We start from the raw sequence: 25,651 nt of genomic DNA, 5'->3' as shown, positions 1-25,651 counted from the left end.
CAATATCCTAACAAAAGAGTGTGCCATATACTACATCAAGACAAAAAGGACAATATCCTAACACAAGAGTGTTTGCCGTATACCACATCGCAAAAAATGGGCAATATCCTAACACAAGATTGTCTGCCATATACTACCTCAAGACAAAAAGGGCAATATCCTAACACAAGTGTATTTGCCATATACTACATCAAAAAGGGCAATATTCTAACACAAGAGTGTGCCATATACTACATCAAGACAAAAAGGGCAAGTGCCATCGCACTCGAGTGATTCTCTCCATGACTGGTTGCGAGAACTGTTTAATTCTGAGGGTCTGTTTGATATGATCCAGACATGCAGGTTCAAGAGCTCTGGGTAGGGATGAAACAATAACAACTGCTGTTGTGGTTACTTGAGTAGATGAGAGAAGACCCGATTCTTCCTTGGGGTTTCTGATGGATGATTGATGAGGTTCTTGTCCCTAGGCTGCAGATGGTGCTTCAGTTGTGAGCAGATGTTTAAAGGTTGGTCCAGTGGACAAACTTTAGGTCTCCATTGAGACAGAAGAAGCATCTGCAATGGGCACATAAAAAGGCAACCTAGGACAAGGAGGTCCACTGCCCTATTGAGTAAACCTAGGAGGCGAAGGAATTCCCATGTTGATAAGGTTCTCCTCGAGAGTAAACAAGTCACAATGTTGCAAATTTTCAATGCCTGAGGGAGACGAACTGAGTTTTCCTGTGTATTGGACCACTCTGGCGGCCTAGTGGTTAGAGCATCCATTTTGGATGCAGGAAGTCATGGGTTCGATCCCCAGCTGAGTCATAACAAAGACTTATAAAAATGGTCCTTACAGCTGCCTCGCTTGGTGCTCAGCATTAAGAGGTTAGTGTTAGGACTGGTCAGCCTGGTGTCAGGATAATGTGGCTGGGTGGAACATCATGCTACATGTCTGCAGCATGATGCCCCAGTGCTAGACATCACTTTAAACTGTCACACTGCAGACATTGTAGCGATATGACTGAAAAATTGTTAAAGCTACATTAAAAATCCAAATCACTTACTCTCTCACTCCTGTGTATTGTGTTGGGAGGGCACTATGTCGGATTTGTCCTCTTTGACGAGAAAGCTCAGATTGGTAAGTACTGTGACAAGGGTTATCATGTCGTGATGTAAAATAGAACTTACCTGGTATTTTTGTAGGATGTTGTCCAGGTAACTTGATGTTGCTGCCATAGAAATGGTCCCGACATATGCTATGACTCGATTTATGAGACAAGTGAAGACCCAGGGGCTAATATTGATGCCGAATGGTAGTGGTGGGTTAGGGAAATTTGTTTCTTTAGTGGCCTGTTTATGAACCTCTTCAATCTGGCCGTTAAACAAAAGGTTGGAAAATAAATGTGTGAGCAGCCTGGCTTTATGGTGTTCCTTTAGAAAGGTGGCAGTTGCAAATCCCATTAAGCCATTTGTAGATTTATAGCGGCGGTGACGGCACTGGCCAAGGTGTGTTGTGCTGCCACATTATAACATAAGCCATGCATGATAGCGACTCCAATGCATGTCCTGTAGAAGTCAAAGTGGAAGGAAAGAGGCTATGTTCTGCTTGTTGGAAAATTGCCATGGAAATGATGTCCAGTAGAGAGCCCATGGAGATGACATTATGCACTAACTGTTGAGTATCGCTGAAGGCCACTCGATCCATACGATTGGAGTGTGGTTTAGACATTCCCAAAGCAGTGATATTCCAGTCTAATGCTAGGGTTTCCAAGTGAAAGGCTGGTGTGTGACAGCAGTAGAAATACTGACAGAAGTGAGATGGAAGGTGTTTTTGTGTAAAGAAATGGTGGAATACTTCCTCAATGGAGACCTGGACGGCTGAATCTTCACCTGACATCATACAGTCCAGAATCAATGATACTCCTTGAGAACAAGCATCATTGTCCATAGGATTATGAGGTGAGTCTGAAGAGTGACCCGATGTCGCCCACGAAACTCATAGTCCATCCCAAAATAGAAAACATGACCTCCAGAGGGTAACTGAGTAAAAAGGCTCTTCCTGTAACAGTTTGTCGGGAGGCTGCTTAAGCGATGTCAGTAAAAGTCTAAGGGGCTAAACAAAGCACTGTGCCAGGAGTCCTGAGGAGGAATGTGTTGGAACAGTCCCTGGGTATGTCGATGTATGTCAGTTTTGACGTACTGTGATAATGGTTTTTGTGTGAATGAGCCCTAAAAAGAGGATGTTGCTGCTCCTGATTACTCGAACATGGGCAAGGCTGGTCATAAAGGAAATAGGCCATGTGTGTGGGAGGAGTATCGTTGAACTCAAGCTGGGACAGATTATGGGATGCTTGACCACTTAACCTGTCTGTATATCCGTAGACTGAGAGGGAAGTAATGGCTGTTGGTTAAGTTCTTTCCTTTGTTGCTCTGCAAGAGAAATAGAGTGAACTCCCATAGGAATCACTAGTAACATTGGGTCTGGAGGATGCGACTTGCATGCTGGGTAGATTCTGATCTTTTGTTGTTTTCTGGCGCTTGGTGGCTGGGAGAGAAGTCAGCTTGTAGACTGATGAAGTTATCATCTTTCGAATTCCGCTTCTGTGCTTTGCCCATAGTTTAAACCTGTAAGTATATTGAGCGGAAAAAATAAACATGAGGGGCCTAGCTCTGTCACCGTGCAGTTCTATCAGTGCAAGCTAAAGCTTAGTGTTTGCCCATTAAGTGATAACAGGCAGTCTAATGTCAATGAACCATATAGAGAGTGTAATGCTAATAAAAAATACCACATTATGCCTGCACCTGTCATGTTTGGTTATCAATACGGCCCAGAGCTGACCAATGCACACCTAATAAATGCAGCCCAGACCTATCCAGTGGGATTATAATGGCTGCTTATGCAAGTTACGAAGAGCTCTAAAATATATATATATATATATATATATATATATATATATATATATATATATATATACACACACACACACACACATACATACATACACCAGATATGAACAAATGTTGGCAAAAGTGAGAGAAAAGTTGCAAATAGAGATGGAGTATACTTTTCTTGAAGTGAAAGGACTTCTCCAACTGAAACAGGTATGCTTCCAAGATGAAAATGGATGGTGAGGTCTCTTGTGAAAAAAAGCATGCTGTGTCGCATGAGCGATACTAATAACTGGTATATCCTTACTCATTGCAGCAAAGTCTTATAGGTAAGGGGAGATCACTGTCCAACCACCACATGGGTTGGCAGACAATTTTTAGCTCCCTTTAGCTAAAGATAGTATCTGGGAGGGCTGGATTTACAACGTAGTGGTAGTATTCCTAAGGTATTATGATTTGGTAATGTATTCAAAGAAGAAGCAAATTATCAATTTCCAAATGCACTGAAAGTTGAAACACATGCAGAGCTACATTATGTAGCTGTCACATTGTTAAGAGGTATCAAGAGTTCACATCTTCCATCGAAACACAGCTTGTTGTAGTGAGTACTAAACTGTGTTGGAACAAAAGAATGTATACTTGTATGCTGTATAAACAAATATATGTTCAGTATTTATGCTGTATCTTTGATATCTGATTATTGCATCAAGTTTTCATTAAAATGAAACTCAGCAAGGCCTGTTTCCTCATGGTATAACAGTGATACAGCATACTCTCTCTCTCTCTCTCAGATATATATATATATATATATATATATATATATATATATATATATATATATATATATATATATATATATATATATAATCTTGTGAACTTACCTTGTCTGTCACTGGATTGTACAAGAAATTGGACCAGTTGGGATCTGTCTGCATGTAGCGAAACACAAACAGTTCCGTAAAACACAGACGAAGTATTGTGTCTCCAATCTGCAAAAGACATGAACACTAACATGTCTGAACTGCAGCAAAATACAGCCGATTCATTACTTCCCTTGGAACCTAGATTCAACCCCATTTAAATTCTCTTTAGAAAAGAAAATGGTACAGTTATGTGTACATAAAAAATTTGATTTGGGTGCTAAACTGATGATATTGGTCAATATTTTACAAAGGTAAAATTGATTAAAAAAACTGCAATCTGACATTACCAACACTTTTGTCATTTAGATATACAGGAGATCAAGTTTCAGCTCACCTACTTAATTATACATGACCTAATAACTGGAATCTCACAGATGTTATCATAATAGCATGAGTTAAAAATCTGGCATAATTCTGCCAAAAGCATCTTTGCTGAAAAAGACCACTAATTATTACATTGAACTGTCCATATTTTTGTGAACTACACTGAAATTAAAGCAGTAAACAACTAAATAATTAGAATACAATGCTTAATTTGCACTGCTATCTTTCTGTTATTACTTGTACCTATATTCATACTTGTAATCCATGTTTTCATCTCAGGTGTTTATACAGAATCTCACTTTTGTAGATGATGTAAAAGTTTTTTGTTGTCATATGAACTCAAGAATAACCAAAATTGCGAAACCCAGGGGAATATTTTCTGCTAACATCAGCAAAAACACAAGGTCAGTGTAGATCTGTACTACCTTGTTTCTGGTTTCTTGGTCCATGTCAAGGCATTTGTCTAGCGGCAGTCCCTCCACTAACTCTGCAGTCAGTATCTGGGGCGTAGTAAGTTCCATGATCACTGCAGGGATGTACAATATAGGGTCATCAGCAAATAACTCCCTGGAAAAAGATACAACATCAGACAGATGACTTTATGAAAAGGGATACTGACATTAGTCCCAAGACTTTATGAAAAGGGACACCGACATTAGTCCCATTACTTCATGACAAGAGATACTAACATTAGTCCCATGACTTCAATCAAAAGATACTGACTTTAGTCCCATGACTTCATGAAAAGGGGACACTGATGTTTGTCCCATGACTTCATGAAAAGGGACACTGACATTAGCCCCATGACATCATGAAAGGAATAATGACATTAGTCCCATGACTTCATAAAAAGGGAAACTGAGATTATTTCCATGACTTCATGAAAATGGACACTGACATTAGTCCCATGACTTCATGAAAATGGACACAGCTTCATAACAAAAAGCAAGTTTTTGCATATCTTCTCCTATTTCCAATTTTGATGATCACTTTCATCATTAACATGCCAGTGCAACACAAGATCGATTACACTCAAAATGTATGCATCCCAAAAAGTTGTATACTATTACAAACATGATGCCAACTACACGCATTCAAATGTACATACAGGCCAAACATGTTTACTATTGCAAACATGATGTCACTATACAAATTAAAAATCAAATGCACCCTAAACATGTCGACAATACAAACATTATGTCAACTATACATGTTCAAAATCAAATGCTGCCCAAATGTGTCTATTACAAACAAGCCATCAACTACTTTTCAAAAGCACATGCATCCCAAACAAGACATCAACTGAACATATTGAAAAACACATGCATCACAAACCATGTCTGCAATTAAAAACAAGACATCAACTACACTTACTGAAAAACACATGCATCACAAACCATGTCTGCAATTAAAAACAAGACATCAACTACACATACTGAAAAACACATGCATCACAAACCATGTCTGCAATTAAAAACAAGACATCAACTACACTTACTGAAAAACACATGCATCCCAAACCATGTCTGCAATTAAAAACAAGACATCAACTACACTTACTGAAAAACACATGCATCCCAAACCATGTCTGCAATTAAAAACAAGACATCAACTACACTTATTGAAAAACACATGCATCCCAAACCATGTCTGCAATTAAAAACAAGATATCAATTACACACATTCAAAAAACAAGACATGAATTATACACAGTAAAAATACAAGACATCAATTACACATATTGACAAATCAAGAAGTCAATTACAAATATTCAAAAGAACATGCATCCTAAACACAATCACACTTAACCTGTATTATTGAAATAGTGTTACCACTCAATCTGCCACTGATTTAGAATTATGATATGTAAAATCACATATTAAAAAAAATATCCAGATAAAGTAATTTAAAAAAATATCCAGATAAAGTAATTTAAAAAAATATCCAGATAAAGTATCCAACATCTGACACATGCATGTTACATAGGAGTGCATTTGACACATTAGTACATAACAAAAGAATTTTATACACAGTTTGTTTCCATAGTCTGGAATAAGGGCCAAGTGACTATTATTATTCATACAGTAGTTTGCAATTTTAGTCTTGGATGGATGGATAGACAAACAGATGGACAGATAGGTGGAAGGATGGATGGGTGGATTGGGTTTAATCCTGGCTATGCAGTGCTGAGTAATTTTATTTATCCCTCAAAAGTTTCCCACCATTCTCTACTCAGGCCAAGTAAATGAATTTAATGGAACAAAGAATTTTTATATTTCAAGAATTTACTTAAGTGTGGAAAGAAACATTTTATAGAATTAACAGCAACAAATCTGTCTCTGGTCTAACTGAAATGTGAGATAGGGTGTGTATATACAATATATGTGTCTTCTTGACAATTTTACCTGAACTTCAAGGCACAGTTGGCTTCCCTAATGTAGTCCACCTCCCATGTCAACTCTGTCTTAGCTACCTTCATCACATTTTCCACATATAAACCTGAAACCAAGTTTTAGAATAAAAATTTTCTTTAATAACCCATCACAACAGGGGTACATCCACGAACCTGCAAATTGAATTTTCGAAAAACAACAAATAAAAAGATTTTAGCCATGTTATTTGGCTTGTTTTAACAATAGATACACCAAAATGTCACCTGCCTATGAAGGTGGTTCAGTAGGTGAGTCATCTCACTTTGGTAAGAGTAACTGGTACTGAAATACTGTGTGTGTGTGCATGTGTGCATGCATGCGTGATTTGGATTTTTAATGTGGCATTAACAATTTTTCAGTCATATCACTAAGATGTCTGCAGTGTGGCAGTTCATAGCGATGTCTAGCACTGTGGCATCATGCCGCAGACATTTAGCATGTTCTCCCACCCAGTCACATTATCTTGACACCAGTCCAGCCAGTCCTAACACTAACCGGTTAAGTTTTAGTGCCAAGTGAGGCACCTGTTAGTACCATTTTTATAAGCCTATGAAACAACTTGGCTGGGGTTTGAACCCGTGACCTCCCGCATCTGAGGCTGAAATACTGTCAAGTATCAGTTACTGCAAGAGCAGATGTGCACACTCTTACATGGATGTAACTGCAGGAAGGGTGTGCCCATACCTATTTATATTATATTTGGAAAATATGTAAAAGGAGGGGGACTTGGATCCCTTAGCCCAGAGATGATACTATTTCTGGTCTCCTAAGGAATATGAAGCAGTTTCAAGTTGTGTCAGATATTCACAAGGGTTAGAACATGGTTTATGCATAGATGCAGTTTGGGTAAGAAAATGTCACTCCAGCAAATCCAACAGATGTAGAGTAACATGCATCATTACAAAGAAGTTGAATGACATGGGAAATTAGCATGTTGCACTGTTACTATAGGTCACACCAGGTCAAACTGAGCCATTTTGGATGATAAGTCTCTTAAGTAAAAAGCAGAGAATGTTGTCTCTGACCATCATTCCATGGATTGGAGGATGAAAATTAGGGAGCAGCTGTGCTCAAATACATTTGCTGAAATTTGCTATTTAACAGAGACTGTTGCCCATAATCTTCAGGCCTGCAGAAAAACTCATCAAAAGTATGGCCCAGGTTGCACCCAATACAATGTACACAGGTAGATTGTTTTTAGTGAACTGTTTATACCTTACATACTTAATCCTGCCCACACTGTAGACACCTATAAATACAAAAATTGGTCAAAGTATTTATTTTACTGGGAAGGGGTGATATGATAAAATAAAAATGCATATGGCAATTACATGCATGACCTTTCAATGTATAATAACAATTAGCAGATGAAAATTCAAAAACAAGGTCAAGTATAGAGTTGAACTGAAAGGACTTCCGACCACTGGACAGGCAATTTAGATACAACAACATCCCTATCATTGATGAAAGTGTAAAATATTAATTTATCTGAGAAATAGAAAAAAAAACCGATGGATTTTTTTTCCTGCTGTGAAAGACATCCAAAGAATCACTCAACGAATGTAAAGGTGCAGCTATTTTGGTATCTGTTAGGCCTCCGGAAAAGCTTTATTACCAGCATGAGTGTTGAAGATGTAAAAGATAATTAATTGGATTCAGATGCTAATCCATTCATTCAAGGAGAGACATCTGACTGGAGCCACTTCCTGCAAGCAGATGACATTTTAGCACTTCCATTGCTACATGTCATGTGATGTTGTGAACTTCCTTTTAATAATAATAATAACAATAATAATAATAAGAAGAAGAAGAAGAAGAAGAGGAAGAGGAAGAAGAAGAAGAAGAAGATAACAAGAAAAATATGCATTTAGTACAACACCTGGTCTTCAGAATCTCTAAGTGCTTTACAATATTAAATAACACAAAAACATAAACAATGACAGGATTATAAAGATCATGAAATTACCACCAAAAATATCCATGCTGACAATAATTAAGGAAGTAAACATTACTAAGCACGTTCTTCTAGTCCAAATAGGTGAGTATTAAAAGCACTCTTCAGTAAGAACTCTGTCCTTGTGTCTGAAAATTATGTAGTTGGGCCATGTAAGCAAAAGAACATTGTCCACATGACTTCATTTTAACAGTGGGAACAATGAGAATGCAAGTGTCGGAAGAGAAGCACAAGTTTCTAGATCAAGTGTTCACATGGTTGAGGTTAGATAGGTATATCAGACTGGGGCCAGTCACCGCAATGTAGCCTAGTGACAAGATTTTGTGTTTGATTCTCAATTTTATGTATAGCCAGACCAGGATGGCAGAGATGTGCCCAGTTTTCCATATTCTAAGGATGATCAGAACAACCATGTATTTTAACTTTTTGAAGTTTCTGAAGTAGATAGCAAGATGAACTTGACAGAAGTGAATTACAATTGTCCGTTCTTGAAAGTACTAAGGAACACACAAGTGTTTTAGTGACATCAACCAAATGAAAAATGCAAATGTAACTGATGCATCTCAGCTCCAGATATGCAGCCTTGCTGATGTTCATTAATGTTGGTGTAATGAGAGTGTACTGTAAAGAGTGACACGCAGGTTTCATACTGACTGTGTAAATTTAATGTTGCCACTGCTGATATTTACTGCATGATGTAAAGGATGTGACTGAGAAAGTCTTTGCATAGTGATCAGGATGGTTTCAGTTTCATCATCATTCATCTGCAACCTGTTACATGCCACCATTGACTTCATATTGCACCTCTCTATGCCTTGGACGTTAGCTTCAACTGGATAGCTAGATCTGTATATTTCATTGTCATCAGCATCCAACTGGTGAGACACCAGATGTCAATCTATACACTTGAGAATGGCTGAGTGTACAGAATGAAGAGAACTGGGCAGAGAACAGACCCCTGTGGAACACCCAAACACAGATCAACTGGGCTTGAATGTTTTCCATTTACAGACACAATTTGTGTCCTGTTGACTGAGTAAGACTTGAACTATAGTAAGGCTGTATTATGAATGCCAAATAAATCCTGGAGATAGTGAGGTAATGTATAGTGTAAAATGCTGAAGACAAATCAAGGATGGTGAGGACTGTAATTTTCCGCTATCCAAAGATGAGAGATCATTAACCATTCTCAAAAGGGCCATATCAGTACTGTGATGAGGTGATATACAGATTGTACATTGCTAAAAAGACAATTTGAATTCAGATGAGATAGAAGTTGGGACAGAACTTTATCTAACATTTTTTTAAATGAATGAGAGGTAAGAAATAGGTTAATAGTTCTTTAAATCATTTGGGTCAAGTTCAACAAAGGCTTAACAATGGCAGTTTTGAAAATTATGGGAATTCCCCAGATGAGAAAGAAGTATTGATAACATTACTGAATCTAAGCACTCAAGTAGCAATGATGTTGGAAATGGATAGAGTTCACATGACTTTGGGGCAATCTTCATCACAAGTGCATGTACCAAATCTAGAGAAATAGGTTCAAATGCTGTTAAAGTTGCATGAACATTCTGTATCACAGCTGTATGGTGCATGATGTGTCAAATGAAATTCTGTTGTCAAACTTATCTCTAATGGATTGAACCTTGTCAAAGAAGAATTTGCAAACAGGTCCAGAAGGTCAACTGTAGAGAAGGTTGTCAATAGCTTGTTCGCAATCTTGAAGAACTTTTTGCAACTTGAACTTTCAGTGATCTTAGTACTGTAGTAGCTGATTTTGCTGCATGAACCATGTTTTAAACTTCTTAGCAGCTTCATAGATGTGCTAATGGACAGTGAGGCTGGTGGAAAGCCATGTCCTCCCAGCATTACAGCATTCTCTTTTAGCAACATAAAGCTGGTCCCATACCTAGCATAAAATGGAGAACACTTCTGAATTGATGCTTTACGCTTGGTTGCTGGGGCATGTGGGTCAAGCAATTAATGCAAGCATTTGTCAAGTTGTACTGTTGTAGGAGGTAACAAAGTTAGGGTTGCTTGGATGTTATGCATTAGTTGGGTTCTATTTATCATATGGAGGTTTCTCTTATTAGCAAAAAGAGATGGAGGGTTAGGAACTGATATGTTCAGGTGGCATATGATGCAGAGGTAATCTGATGCAAATTCATGGGACACCAATGAAGCCTGTAGAATACTGTCATCAGGTCTATGAAGAATCCAGATTAAAATGTGACCATATTTTGGGGTTGGTTGGCTAAATGACTGTTTGAGGCTGAAAATGTGAATAGAATCTAGGTTTTTTGATGTGTATGGATTTTCAGAACAGTCAAAGTGAATGCTGAAATCTCCAAGAATAATCAGGTTACCACCTACTAAAATTTCCATACTCCAGAAGGTTAGGAAACTGCTCAAAAAAAGAGAGATTCAGTCACAACACACAACACAAAAATCAAAAAGCCTTCAAACAGAAATCTAATAAAGAAACCTCTATGTTTGTTGTGACAAAAATAAACATTATTAAGAACAAATTTATTTTTGTGATTTTTATAAGAAGCCAATTATTTTCAAAAATGTTTGGTCTCAATAGTGAAATCTTTGAAACTCAAAAGAAGTATGTCAGTATAAGCTGTTTCATTTTATTTGATATATTTCACAGAGCTGACATATGCAACTGATTTGGAAAATGATTTTCTTACCTTTAGGTAAAATGTTCCAGACATTCAGTATTGACATAAGGTTGTTAATGTCACTGTCAATGCTCATTGCCACACCTGGGTACTGCAATAATAATAATAATAATAATAATAATAATAATAATAATAATAATAACAATAATAATAATAATAAACAGTAATAACAACAATGAAAACAATAATGATAACTAGAATTGCAATGGTTAACCAATGCAAATCCTAATTCTATTTACTGCTCATTCCAAACCTCTTCTTGCCCAATCAAACACACAACTACCTTTCTAGAAAGGTGATCATAATGCAAAATCTGTCACATACATGGTGCACTTTCCTGATGCAGTTTTACATACAAACTTCAATCAGAAGATATTAAATGGAATACTTCTACACTACAGTACGACACTCCTCTCACAGAGGGTCAGCACCATAAGTGGCAACATAACTTCAAAGTTTCAAGAATTTCCACATGGTGGTTTAGGAGGACATGGTGTAGATGGATGGACGGACAGACAGACTGACTGATGGAAGAGATCAAAATGTTCATGATGCTTTTTAAAAATGTGTGGGATAATAATAATAATAATAATAATAATAATAATAATTTATTTATTTATTTACATCGATTTCAACTCATGTTGCTGACTGCTAAATTACCAATGATATCTCGACATGACTGAGGCTTCAAAGTGTTCTATACCTAGTAATGGAACAAATAAAACTATGGTCAAAGACAAATATGACATAAGTAAAATCTACTATGTTTTACATGAAGTTTAGCTTAGGTCAAAGATTTTAAGCCCACATAAGGTAAAATATATTGTTCATACAAAACCATGCACTGACCACCATGACAAATTACACAAGATCTGTGCATTAATTTGCTTTCCAGGCTTTCTATTGGATAGTCTGTGATACATTACTGAATGCAAACACTATTTACTACAACCTGCTTACGTTTCCAAAGAAGGATGCAGTGTCCTTGTATGGCACACCAAGAAACATGGCTGAAATGTAAGTAGTTCTTAGTTGAACTATGACAACGCAACAGAAAATTTTATGAATATACACACTATTTTATTCATCTTTCTACACTGAAATTTGGAAATATTGGTAATAAATAATAAGACTATATGATCTGTTGAAGGATATGTATTCAATATCTTCTAACTTTTGGACAATACACTGAAAAAGTGCTGGTTGCAAATCACTTTAAAGAAGTTCAGAACATTAATAAACCTTCCACAGGCTGAAAGAGATTAGTTTATGATTTGAAATAAGAAATACAAAAACACGAGCTCATCCTTTCCAATTGGCATCTCTCTCTCTCTCACAAAACTTAATTGTTAGGCAAGTCGTGGTTGCGTGGCAATAAAAACATATATGCCATAACTATTGTTATTGTAAGTGGCAAACAAGCATACTTTGGGTGTAAAAAGTGTAATCTAAATAATACATGCCAGAATTACAGCACATGTGAAAAAGATACATTTTTACTAATAAACTGGTTTCTGTAGCTGGTAAAAATTCTTGTTACAAAGGGCAAAATCCATATGGATTAGAACAGAATACAAACACAAAATATACTGAAATATTATTTATACTCAGCACTCACAATAACTAGTCTGCATGTGCAACTTTTGCTGACTCGTAGTGAACTGGAATTCTGCAATGATCACAGTCAGGGGCTCAGAGTGCTGCATTACATTACTCTCATATTCTTCTTTTAAAGCTAGCTTGAGTTTGTACAGTGGTGTTGATTTGTCACTTTTTCTGATCTGCCATGTTTTAAAGTTTGAAAAGATCCATCGGCTCTAACATTTTCCACCATATAACATCCACAACTCAAACTGTAAAGTGTTTCACTTAACAACTGGTGCCACTTTAAAAAATACAGACCAGTTCACAAACTAGTTTATCAATAAAAATGAACTTGTTAGTCAAAGTTCACTTCTGAAGAAACCCATCTTTTTTTTTTAAACGTGTCATATACAGTTGCTATAAATAAGGAAAGTACTCTCATGCTATTCGTATTCCCCAGTACCTTTTTAAGAATATTCTCAAATTTATACAAGTGGAATTAAAGAGATCATAATACAAATGACAAAACAACTTTTAATTCTTTATTTTATTTTTTTATGTAGCAAACAAAGCATAAGGGCCGTTCCATTCAAACATACATGGGACCCATAGATGAGCACAACACTTTTAAAGTGGGTGCTCATCTACAGATGCAATTTAAAATTTTTGTATCATTTTAATATGAATTCTGTGAAATAAAAGTACCCTGGCATATATTTTTTTTAAAACTGCCTTCCCTAGGTACCATGAATATTTAAATGGAACAGCCCTAATCCATATAGATTCTAGTTGAAAAATTAATTTGGTGACAAAAGTGTAATGGTTGGCATGTATGCAAAAAAAAATTGGCATATTAAATTATTTTTCTTTCTTGAGAAAACATACACATCTGACAGTGACTTTAAAAAATATTTGTATTCTCAAATCCAAATATGAAATAATCTCTGATAAGCGTATCTGATTATGGTCACTGCAACGTAACTCCAGTTTATACAACTCTCTCTCTCATACATATGTGAACAGGTAGTGAATTAATTTGATTTATTTGGTGAAAATTATATAAGGATTTGAGCAAACAAGGCTGTAAGAATTGGAATGATATGGGTCTTTTTACTTCCTAGCATATGCCCACAAGCTTACGCTGCATCACATCTGTTCCATGAATTAGCAAAGAAAATGCAAGTGTGCTTCTTAGTTCTGAAGCATTTCTGTAACTTTTCGGGCAGGTGCTCCCTCTTTCCCTCTGACAATAAAAACCTAATTGAGTATGTCAAATTTTTAACTCAAATTTATCACAGAAGTAAGCACTGTTCAAACTTTTCTTGAGACATCTTCCCTTAACTGTGACAAGTCTGTCTCAGTAAGGCAGTTGATTTCTTTTCCATAAGATTGACCAGTTTTCAGTAAGGTGTAAGAAAATATCCGAAACTGCTTTTGTAAAGCTGGAAAACATAATTAAAAGTTTGGTATTTAAAACATGCAGCAACGATAAACATTATGCTCACCTGAAAAGCTCGTAAACTATGCATAGACTTTATTTACCACTAGTACAGTTGTACAAACTTGAGTTTCAAACCCTATGCAGATCAAAAGCTTGTTGCTATCTCTCAACTAGACATAATTCTTGGAAATTCTTCTTCCATTTTAAATGATGACGGCAAAGTACATGATAGGCGACTCATTCCACAGGTATGTGATTATGCCCATCTATGCATCAAAGTACATGATAGGCAATTCCATCCACAGGTATGTGATTATGCCCATCTATGCATTAAAGTACATGATAGGCAACTCCCTCCATAGGTATGTGATTATGTCCATTTCAGCATTAAAGTCAATGATACACAACTCCTTCCACAGGTATGTGATTATGCCCATCTTTGCATTAAAGTACATGATAGGCAACTCATTCCACAGGTATGTGATTATGCCCATCTATGCATTAAGGTACATGTTAGGCAACTCTTTCCACAGGTATGTGATTATGCCCATCTATGCATTAAAGTACATGTTAGGCAACTCTTTCCATAGGTATGTGATTATGCCCATCTATGCATTAAAGTCGTTGATATGCAACTCCTTCCACTGGTATGCCCAACTATACATTAAAGTACATTTTAAGCAACTTCTTCCACACAATGAAAGCTAGCGAGTTCAAACACTGAACTAGGGGCTACTTCTATGGCAAGCCATGGCAAATTCCCCAATATTTTATAACAACGGATCATGACCCAAAAATTGTTACATATTATTTGACTTCTTGAAATGAGTGCAGTTTTAATTTTGGAAAAGAATAATAAAAAATGTCACTGCAACTGCAAGTTTTATATTTTTTAAATAAGAACAATCCCTGGAAGCCCTTAGAGGCCACAAAACACTAAATCGGTCTCAGATGGTCATTGCATGAGCAACTTATGTACCAAGTTCCAGATGGTCATTGCATGGGCAACTTATGTACCAATATCCAGATGGTCACTGCATGGGCAACTTATGTACCAATATCCAAATGGTCATCGCATGGGCAACTTATGTACCAATATCCATATGGTCATCGCATGAGCAACTTATGTACCAATATCCAGATGGTCATTGCATGGGCAACTTATGTACCAATATCCAGATGGTCATTGCATGGGCAACTTATGTACCAATATCCAGATGGTCATTGCATGGGCAACTTATGTACCAATATCCAGATGGTCAGCGCATGAGCAACTTATGTATCAATATCCAGATGGTCATCGTATGAGCAACTTATGTACCAAGTTCCAGATGGTCATCGCATGAGCAACTTATGTACCAAGTTCCAGATGGTCATCGCATGAGCAACTTATGTACCATTATCCAGATGGTCACTGCATGAGCAACTTACGTACCAATATCCAGATGGTCATCATATGAGCAACTTATGTACCAATATCCAGATGGTCACTGCATGAGCAACTTATCTACCAATATCCAGATGGTCATCGCATGAGCAACTTATGTACCAATATCCAGATGGTCATCGCATGGGCAACTTATGTACCAGTATCCAGATGGTCATTGCATGAGCAACTTACATACCAATATCCAGATGGTCATCACATGAGCAACTTATGTACCAAGTTCCAGATGGTCATCGCATGGGCAACTTATGTACCAATATCCAGATGGTCATCACATGAGCAACCTATGTACCAATTTACAGATGGTCATCGCATGGGCAACTTATGTACCAATATCCAGATGGTCATCACATGACCAACTTATGTACTAATTTCCAGGCTTTGGATACAATAAAGCAATGGACAGATGGATGCACAAACTTAAGGAGGGTATCACAATATCCTCCTCACTGCGCATTGGGGAAAAATGAAAAATGGGTATGAGGCTAGGGGTTGTGTGATTGTGATAAAGAGACAAAGGGTTGTGTGATAGTGATAAAGCTGGCACTGTGCTTGCAAACACTTCTATCATTTCCTTCTTCACCTGATATGTGTCAACCACAGCTCACCTGAATTTTCAGAGCCACATCCCGGCCATCAAAGAGTCGTGCTTTATGAACCTGACCTATAGATGCTGCAGCAAATGGCTTGTCATCAAATGACTCAAACTTATTTCTCCAGTCTGGTCCCAACTCCTTATTCATGACTTTCTGCAAACCAAAGTGTGGAAGTTAGATACCAGTACGATTATGCATTTATTTTTTTCCACCAATATTGTTACAATTACATAATGGTGTTAAATCTACAAATATTTTGATAACGTATGCTCTTTAATTTGAAAAAATTCTGTATTCAACATTTCCAAAATATATAATACCTGTTGTTCAAAAGTTTGAAATGATATCATATTTGACTTTGTATTAGGAAACAAGGAATATACAGAGATAATTTTTACACTTTCATTGTAATGCAAAAAAAGATCATACTGTTTGAAATATCAACATACATTTTTCCCCCGTTGTATGTAAAGACTGAAAATTCCATATGGTCTATCACTATCAATTTATAGGCTAACTATCCTATACTTTGTTTCCATGGTAAAAAATTGTTTTTACTGAGCATGGAAATTTCTAAGTACGAAAATGTGGCTCTGTGAAACTGCTAGGTGTATTTACCTTATTTGGCTGAGATACCTATAACAGTTTTTGATTTATTGTCTAGAAGAGGAAAATGATTACAGACAGACATGATATGCTATCTACATCAATGCCCCACCCCCAATTACATACTAGTTGATAAAAAATAAAAAGCAATGAGATAACTGTCGACAAAGCTTGTCAAACCCAATGAGAACTGCTACATTTTTTATGTTCCCTCATTTTTAATATTTTATTTATGTTTTGGTCTCAAACAATAAAGCCAAGGTAAAAGGTTTAAAAAAATCCATAACAGGATCCTAATTTGTTACATAAAAAAACTGTAAAAATAGGTGCTGAAGTAACATAAAAAAAACATGTAAAAATAGGTGCCGAAGTAAATGAATCCCATTTGCTTGGTATGGTGGAATCATCCTGGTCACATAATATCATGCACACTATAAACCCTACTTGTGTGTGTGGAGGGGACACTTATCTCATCCCCACTATAAATCCTACTTGTGGGGTGGGTGGTTGAGACACTTAAAAACTGTGTTAATGAAGGTTTAAACTGGCAGGTCCTGTTTGTTGAGCTATAGGACATGAATCCATGTCATGTTCCTGCTTTTACACCAATCATTCCATACCTCCATCTGCCATGTTGGCATGATGTCAGCACTTTGTCTGACTCGCTCCAGAATTTTCTGTAGTTCAGGATTCAACAGCGAGTTGTCTGAATATAAACATAAAAAAAATTAGAAGTGACAATGATGAAAAAAGTTGAAAATATTACAGGAAATATTTCACTTTTGAATATATTTTTCGCATAACTCCAAAACCTTCATTCAATGAGTTGTTTGTTGGTATTTGTCACATTGTGAACACTTTTGTGACATGATGCTTTAGCACTAATAAATGTGTGACTTATGTGCTATGATCCTGAAACACTAATGAATGTGTAATGTATGTGACATAATGCTGCAGCACTACTGAATGTGTAATTTATTTGACAAGATGTAACACTAATGAACTGTGACATGATGATGTAACACAAATGAGTATATAGCTTATGTAACACGTGAAATGCATTTCTGATTATTTTTCCACATCTCCTGCACATATTTCTCACTCAGTTATTGATTTATGTGTGTCAGCTACATGCCATTAAGGCTGTTGTGGTATGATCAGTGTTAAGTTTTCTGGTTGGGATTATTACTGGCTATACCAGGTCAAGGAAATCGGAGTTAAGTGCCAAAAACTACTCTCTATTTTGCAAATTACATTTACAATTAAAGTGGACTAAAGGGTTGTAGCTAGTTACACTAATCTTTATGTGATGTTCAATCTCTGTCTTATATAATCAACTTTTTTCTTACTGGAGATCAGTGACACATGATGGTATAACAAAGTTTATATATCTCACACGCAAAGACATTTCGAAAACTGGCAAACATGAAGACTGTACATAGCTTTCAACTCTTCCCTACTACTTATCTTTAGGCATTAATTATGACATGTAATTTATTTAACATGACCTAAAACTGTTTCACAGATTATATTTCTGTTTTCTTTGGAGGGGATGAAACTTCCACTCTTTATCATTCTAAATATTATCCTTGTAAACAATGGCTATTTACCCTGGATACTCAGCATCTGTCCTAGTTTTAAAGCTGCCCCTCGGACACGACACAGTGTGTTTACAATCCTCTCTGCATTGGCCTCTGTTAGGAATGGATTTTTGTCCAAAATTGCACTTCCCACTTCTGCAATCAATGAAACATATACAGATATTTTCACTAGACTTTGAATTTTAAATTTGTTGGCCATACTAACTACCTCATCAAACAATACATACATATTGTTCTCATATGTACAGACTTGTGCTATGTTGTCAAAAGGACCAAAGTCACTAAAGCCACCACCCCCAGTTACTAAAATGTCATTGGTACAGACTTACATCAAAAGGCCTCCAAGTCACTAGCCTCGCTGGTACAGACTTGTGGTATGATGACAGAAGGCCTCCAAGTCATTAAAATGTCACTGGTGCAGATTTGTGGTATGATGTCAAAAGGCATCCAAGTCATTAAAGCCTCATTGGTACAGACTTGTAGTATGATGTCAAAAGGCCTCCATGTCAGTAAAATGTCAATGGTACAGACTTGTGGTATAATGTCAAAAGGCCTCCATGTCAGTAAAATGTCACTGGTACAGACTTGTGGTATGATGTCAAAAGGCCTCCAAGTCATTAAAGCCTCAACCGGTACAGACTTGTGGTATGATGTCAAAAGGCCTCCAAGTCATTAAAGCCGCACTAGTACAGACTTGTAGTATGATGTCAAAAGACCGCCATGTCATTAAAATGTCACTGGTACAGACTTGTGGTATGATGTCAAAAGGCCTCCAATTCATTAAAGCTTCACTGGTACAGACTTGTCATAATAATATCAAAAAGCCCCAGGTCACTATTAAGAGCCTCTTTGGTACAAACTTGTGGTGCGATGTCAAAGGGTCCCATAGTCACTTTAGTCTAACATGCTTTGTGGAACAAATGAATATCTTTTATCAATGCTCAGATCTGACAGTAACACAAACTTGTCAGTGAATGACATATATTGTGGCTTTATATTACAGAAGGTAATGAAATCACCATATTAACATCACAACACGGTTGAATAACAGACACACTTTCAAACCAAATATGATTAGTGTTAGGAAATTCAGATGTAACTTTCAGTTTCATAAAAATAACATGGATAAAAATATCCTTTATTATTCACGAATATTAAACTCTCTCTGACACTCAACTATATTTGCAACTGTTACTTTCTGCAATGTAAACTACAATGTCTGTACAAAATAAGATGGAGATACAAAGATCTGCAGAAATGTTTCAACAACACTGATAACACATGGCTGTGGCAGAGTTGAAAATAACCACTCAAAATACCTGACTTTTTTTATCAGATGAGATGAATTTTCAAGCTAAATGTCAAACATTCAGATTATTCCATGTTCAAATGGATTTAAGTAGTTGTTTTAAAAAAATGGACTGAAGTGGTTGTTTGAAGTAAATGGACTGAAATGGTTGTCTGAAGTAAATTGACTGAAGTGGTTGTTTAAAGTAAACAGACTGAAGTGGTTGTTTGAAGTAAATGGACTGAAGTGGTTGTCTGAAGTAAATGGACTGAAGTGGTTGCTTGAAGTAAATGGATTAAAATGGTTGTCTGAAGTAACTGGACTGAAGTGGTTGTTTAAAGTAAATGGACTGAAGTGGTTATTTAAAGTAAATGGACTTAAGTGGTTATTTAAAGTAAATGGACTGAAGTGGTTATTTAAAGTAAATGGACTGAAGTGGTTGTTTAAAGTAAATGGACTGAAATGCATTAGTTTCTTTCTCCAAAATCTTTAACCGATTCTGAAATAACAAGTATTATAAAACTGATTATGATCCATAATCATTCTGTTGGACAGGAAAGTTATGGACTGGGCTGGCAACTTTTTAAATGTACCAGTCCTGTAGTATGATTCAGTTCTGGGGAATTTTGAGCACTTGAAGTGGTCTAATCTGTTCTATACATGTAAACATATCTCTTCCTTAAAATAGTAAAAATATTTAGTATGTCCACAATACTGATGCCATAGGTTTGTATACGGAAATGATGAAGTTCTTAAGTGCAATGCTTAGGTACATGCTTCAGGATAAAGTATCTGGTTCTGGGATTTCATTTCCACTGGATGAAAACCAGCTATGTACCTTCTTTCTTCAGTCCTAAACTTCTCTTGGTGACTTCAGCTAATGCTCCAAAGCCAATTCCAGCTGCTAAACCTATAAATAAAAAAAGGACTCAAACTTCACTGTGTCTTTTCAAAGTTACAAAAAAAAAAATGGTATGCAACTCTTATGTTCATATTGTAATATCATGTTCATACTGTAATCTCATGTTATCACTGTAATCTCATTTTATTACTATAATCTCATGTTACCATCATAATCTCATCTCATTGCTGTGATCTCATGTTACTACTGTAATCTCATATTACCCATCATAATTTCATGTTACTACTGTATAATGTTACCACTGTAATCATAATCTCATATGTGTAATCTCATGTTACTATCATAATCTCCTGTTAGTATTGTTATCTTATGTTATTACTGTAATCTTATGTTACTACCATAATCTTATGTTACTACAGTAATCTCATGTTATTATTGTTATTCTGTGTCGCTAATGTAATCTCATGTTAAAATCATAACCTTTGTTATTACAGTAATCTCATGTTACTTCTGTTATCTCATATTACTAAAGGAATCGCATGTTACTACCATAATTTCATGTTATTAGTGTAATTTCATGTTACTGTTGTAATCTCATGTTACCACTGTTGTGTATATCTATATTGTGTTTAACATTTGTCCACGATTGTCATGATCATTACTTGTAAACAACATATTACATAGCTAAGTTTTGTCCATGATTGTAGATTATATTATATGATAATGATCATTTGCAAGCAACATGTTTGCTTGAATCTGAGTTCAGGATATTGGTTTTTCCCTTGGATAAAAAAACCATTGTCTACCTCAGGGGTCTCAAACACATGCGCCCCACCAAGCTGTATCCTGTGGCCTGCAAAATGATTAGCATCAAAAGATGTCATGTGAGATAACAAAAGGTGGTGCAGGCCTTGGGCCATCGAAAATACCCTCATGTGACCCTCAGGTTGGTTTGAGTTTGAGAACCCTGGTCTACCTGATCTTTGTTGGTTTGGTTGCTAAAATGCAAGAAAACAGACATGACCTTGTTTACAGTTTGACAGTTTTTCAAAAAAGGTTCAGATAAGTTTTTCAGATAAGGTTATTGCGACATATGTCAAGTGGGGATGCATGTAAGGTCTGACATCAACAAGATTTTTCATCCAATTTTAACATCTGTCTAGTGGAATTAGTCTTTTAGTTGTGTTCAGTTATAATGTGAGAGGATTTATTTAAATTATTCACTGGAATTACAAAGTACTTACTGACTTTTGGACTAAACCACCATTTTAGGATTATTGTGAATTAATTCAAGGCCATTCTGGATTATATCATTGTGATGCATCATGACAGTTGTCACATCTGCTTATCCAAGGCTACAGCACATTCAATACTGGAATTTATTTGGAACTTCATACATCTGGACTTGTAACAGAACTTTTAGCATTATCTGGGATTTAATTTGCAACACTGTAAGTTCCTTTTAAAGTTTCATTTTGTATTCTAAGGATATAAATTATTTGTTGAATTTTACTAAACGTGTTGGTTTTGCCTTTTCTGTTACTTAGTTTCAGATCAGTCATAACACTAGTGGAATCTTGTACTACTTTTGGTATCTCATGTTTCTACTGTAATCTCATTTTATAACAGTGATCTCATGTTACTATTGTAACCTTCTGTTATTTCTGTCATCTCATGTTTGTACTTTAGTCTCATTTTATAATAATAATCTCGTGTTACAACTGTAATTACATGTTACTACAATAATCTCATGTTCCTACTGTAATCTCATGTTCCTACTGGGGGCACCGAGTGGCCAAGTGGTCTAAAGCACTCTCCGCTATGGATCACTGCCATCTCACTGCTGTCTGCGTGGGTTTGAGTCTCGGAATCGGCCAATGTGGGTATGTGAGAAAGCTTGCCAGTAGCTTCTCGAGGGTCGGTGGTTCTTTCCGGGGATTTCCCGGGTTCTTCCTCCACCATTAATACTGGCCGCCATGTATAGCCTATCATGTGTTAAGAAATGGCATTAAACCCTACAACAACAACAACAACGTTCCCACTGTAATCTCAAGCTACTAATCTACTTAACAAAAGATCCACACTGTGCACTTTAAAAATTATGTGTGTAAATTCATGAAATTAAAGCTTATTATAATAAATAAATATATAAATACAGCTCCCTTAGTCTGGAACTGTCAACTTTGAAGAAACAATCGTTCACCCAATATTGTCACATCCAAAACAATCATGTGGGATCCATTTCTAAGACTGATTTAACCTAACAAGTCACATGATTTCCACAGGATACTGAAGCCAAAATTCCTGACTTTTCCCCAACTAAAGGCAAATTTTCATAAAACACAGGCATATATATTTTCCACTTACACAGAGAAAGCAAAATATCAAATCAATTTTCTTCAAGAATACTTACCCAATCACATTAACATCTGTCCTTTCTGTGTATATCAGAGAGACAAAAGGCAGTAACTCTTGGCCATTACTTCTCCTTGCCACTAGGTGTTGCCAGTTTTTAAGCTGAGCAAAATGCCATTAAGGATGTTGGCATAGCAGGGTTGTTAGGAGGATCTTCAAGTTGTATGATCAGGTAAGTATTCTCTGAGAAGATAATTTACTACATAATTTGCTTTCTTCTTTGAATAAATTCTCAATCATATTAACATTAAAAGAATAAGGAATAGGTGGAATGAATATTGACTATCCTACCTATAGGGAAAAAGACTGGATTCCCTATGAGAATAATAACCTGTTCTGTTTATAAAATCAAAACTATAGCCACCTAATCCATGACCACTCTATCTGATTAATAAGATGATTAGTGCAATCTTCAGAATGTCAAAATTAAATGGCAATACTAAGAGGCTGTGTTGGTTTAATTGGGTCTTGTGGACATCTAGGTCACAGCCAATGGACCTATCAGATCCAGAATTTATCTCTGTGGAGCTAAATTCTTGAGACTCTGCCTGCCAGCCAACAGTTTCTATGATGCCTTGGATGAAACATTGCATTCTAATGCAAGGGTCACAGAGATTGCTTTAATTTCATTAGCTGAAATCCTCATGAGGCAACCTAATCTTCTGAGACTTCAGAGTATGCTAAGCATATAATCCACATAACCCATGAAGATATGAAAGGTGATATCTTGTTTTCCTGCCTTTACAGGGAGAAAGAGTTATTTGCAGTTGTCATGGCTTGAGCTTCAAGCAGTGCTTGTGGTGTGGACAGGATTTGCATCGTTGTTGCTCTGGGCTTATCAAACAACAATAGGGAGTGTATGAATACTCTGATTGCTGGTTCTTGGTTACAAAGCTTGGTTGTGTCATCAACATCACCACAACATCCAACCTGAACTGAAGATAGACCAGATCAATTGACATGGCATGTAACTCACTCGCCCTATATGCTGAAGCTAAAGCACAATGCTGTTGACTCAACATCAATCCCTGAAAAAATGTCACTTTCCATCATAAGCCTTCAGAATGGACAGCCTTCTTTCTCTTGAGATTACTTCCACAATCAAAGGTCATAATTCTGACAAGAGTCAAGTGTGAAGCTGAAGACAATCTGGGCTGGGGAGCAACACCTGTGACTGGTTACCTGAGAAGACTTGCTTTGGTCCTATTCTCAAGTAGATCATTGGCCCAGTACTTGTTCCAAGATGGGGGCGGGAAGAGTCCATAACCCATCCAAACTAAATGACAGTGCATCCAAAACCCATGCAGAGTCCAGGACTGGTGAGAGAAAAGTAGTCAGCTTGCAATTCACCTTGTTTCAAAATGGTCCAAAGGTTCATCACTGGGCACCCCCAAAGCACACAAATCTGATAAAATACTGATGCATAATAAGGCCATTATGTGTGAATAACATAACCCTGTCTGGAGATAATGTCAGCCAGAAAAGAGTCTGTTAGGAATGTGTTTGATGTGCACGTCAATTGGATATTGGTAGAACCAGCAAGGAAACTACCAAATCCATATGCAAAGGTCAAGCAATATGGTGACCCCTCCACCTTTCCCGTTTGAAAAGGTAAGTCACCATTACAGAATTGTCCAACATAACATTACAGAACTGTCCAACATAATCAGGAAGGACTTCCCGCAGAGGCAGTTTGTCCTGAGCTGAAAGGTGTTTATTTGTATGAGACTGTTCTTGTGGTTCTCATTTGCTGCTGACAGTATCAAAGCCCAGCAACAATCAGACTTCCCAACCATATGTATGGCAACTGAATATACTATCACTTCTGGCTGGGGTTTCCCCAAAGGAATTCTTGTTGTAAACTGTGGTTGCACCATTGACTCTGGAATGATCACACCTCTTTCGTGATATTGACTTTCAGGTCCAGTGGACTGGAATAAGGACACTATTGAGCCAGCAAAGTCATCTGTAACAGATACAGATAATGGCAGCCATAAGGATTAAACCCAATAAGTTGCAAGTACTCACTAAAATCTGTTTCCTATTGGAGACGGTCTCTACGAGTTCATATGATGTGGACATAAGGTAGACATACAATTCAGAGATTAATTAAAGAACTCCATCCACAGGTGGACTAAATAATGGGATGGATGAAGGTTAGATTTCCCCCCATTTGCAAGAAAACAGATGATTCAAAAGGGATAGATCATTTCTGAACTGGAGGGGAATAGCACTGACTATATTTGTTTGAAAGAGATGCTCAGATATGTCATCCTTACTACTGAGAATGCTGACTTGACCAGGGTGATGATGTAATCCATTATTTTGGTGAAGACCCAGGGGCTAAAATACAGACTGAAGGCAAGGGTAAATTTTGTCATGGAAACCAAAGAAACATTAGCAACACTGGGTGAATAGGGGCAAGAAAGTAGGCATCTGTGAGATTGAGACAGATTGCATACTTGTCCCATCTAATGGTGAGTCAGATAGACATCTGTTTCCATCCTGAACTTCAGTAAAAGAATGAATTCAATGATGTGACCCATGTCTATGATCGGCCTCAACTTACCACTGGTCTTTTATTATAAGGAAAAGCCATGAATCAAACCTGGAGACT

At 36.7% G+C, this 25,651-nt stretch overlaps 1 protein-coding gene across 2 annotated transcripts in view; it reads right to left on the bottom strand.

The window, feature by feature from the left end:
- Positions 1 to 25,651, bottom strand: part of LOC149804487 (atypical kinase COQ8B, mitochondrial-like) — a 54,480-nt gene that overhangs the window by 6,412 nt on the left and 22,417 nt on the right. For both annotated transcript variants that reach the window (XM_089940701.1, XM_089940702.1), the window contains exons 5-12: positions 20,596 to 20,667; positions 18,479 to 18,604; positions 17,489 to 17,574; positions 16,275 to 16,415; positions 11,204 to 11,285; positions 6,524 to 6,617; positions 4,544 to 4,685; positions 3,753 to 3,860 (exon numbers count right to left, since the gene is read on the bottom strand). In XM_089940701.1, coding sequence (XP_089796827.1) covers positions 3,753 to 3,860; positions 4,544 to 4,685; positions 6,524 to 6,617; positions 11,204 to 11,285; positions 16,275 to 16,415; positions 17,489 to 17,574; positions 18,479 to 18,604; positions 20,596 to 20,667 — 851 coding nt within the window. The remainder of the gene's footprint in view (positions 1 to 3,752; positions 3,861 to 4,543; positions 4,686 to 6,523; positions 6,618 to 11,203; positions 11,286 to 16,274; positions 16,416 to 17,488; positions 17,575 to 18,478; positions 18,605 to 20,595; positions 20,668 to 25,651) is intronic.

The sequence above is a fragment of the Sinohyriopsis cumingii genome, chromosome 2 (genome assembly GCF_028554795.1).
Source record: "Sinohyriopsis cumingii isolate HCF-2022 chromosome 2, ASM2855479v2, whole genome shotgun sequence".
Classification (NCBI taxonomy): Eukaryota; Metazoa; Mollusca; class Bivalvia; order Unionida; family Unionidae; genus Sinohyriopsis; species Sinohyriopsis cumingii.
This window is presented reverse-complemented; position numbering and strand designations above follow the sequence as displayed.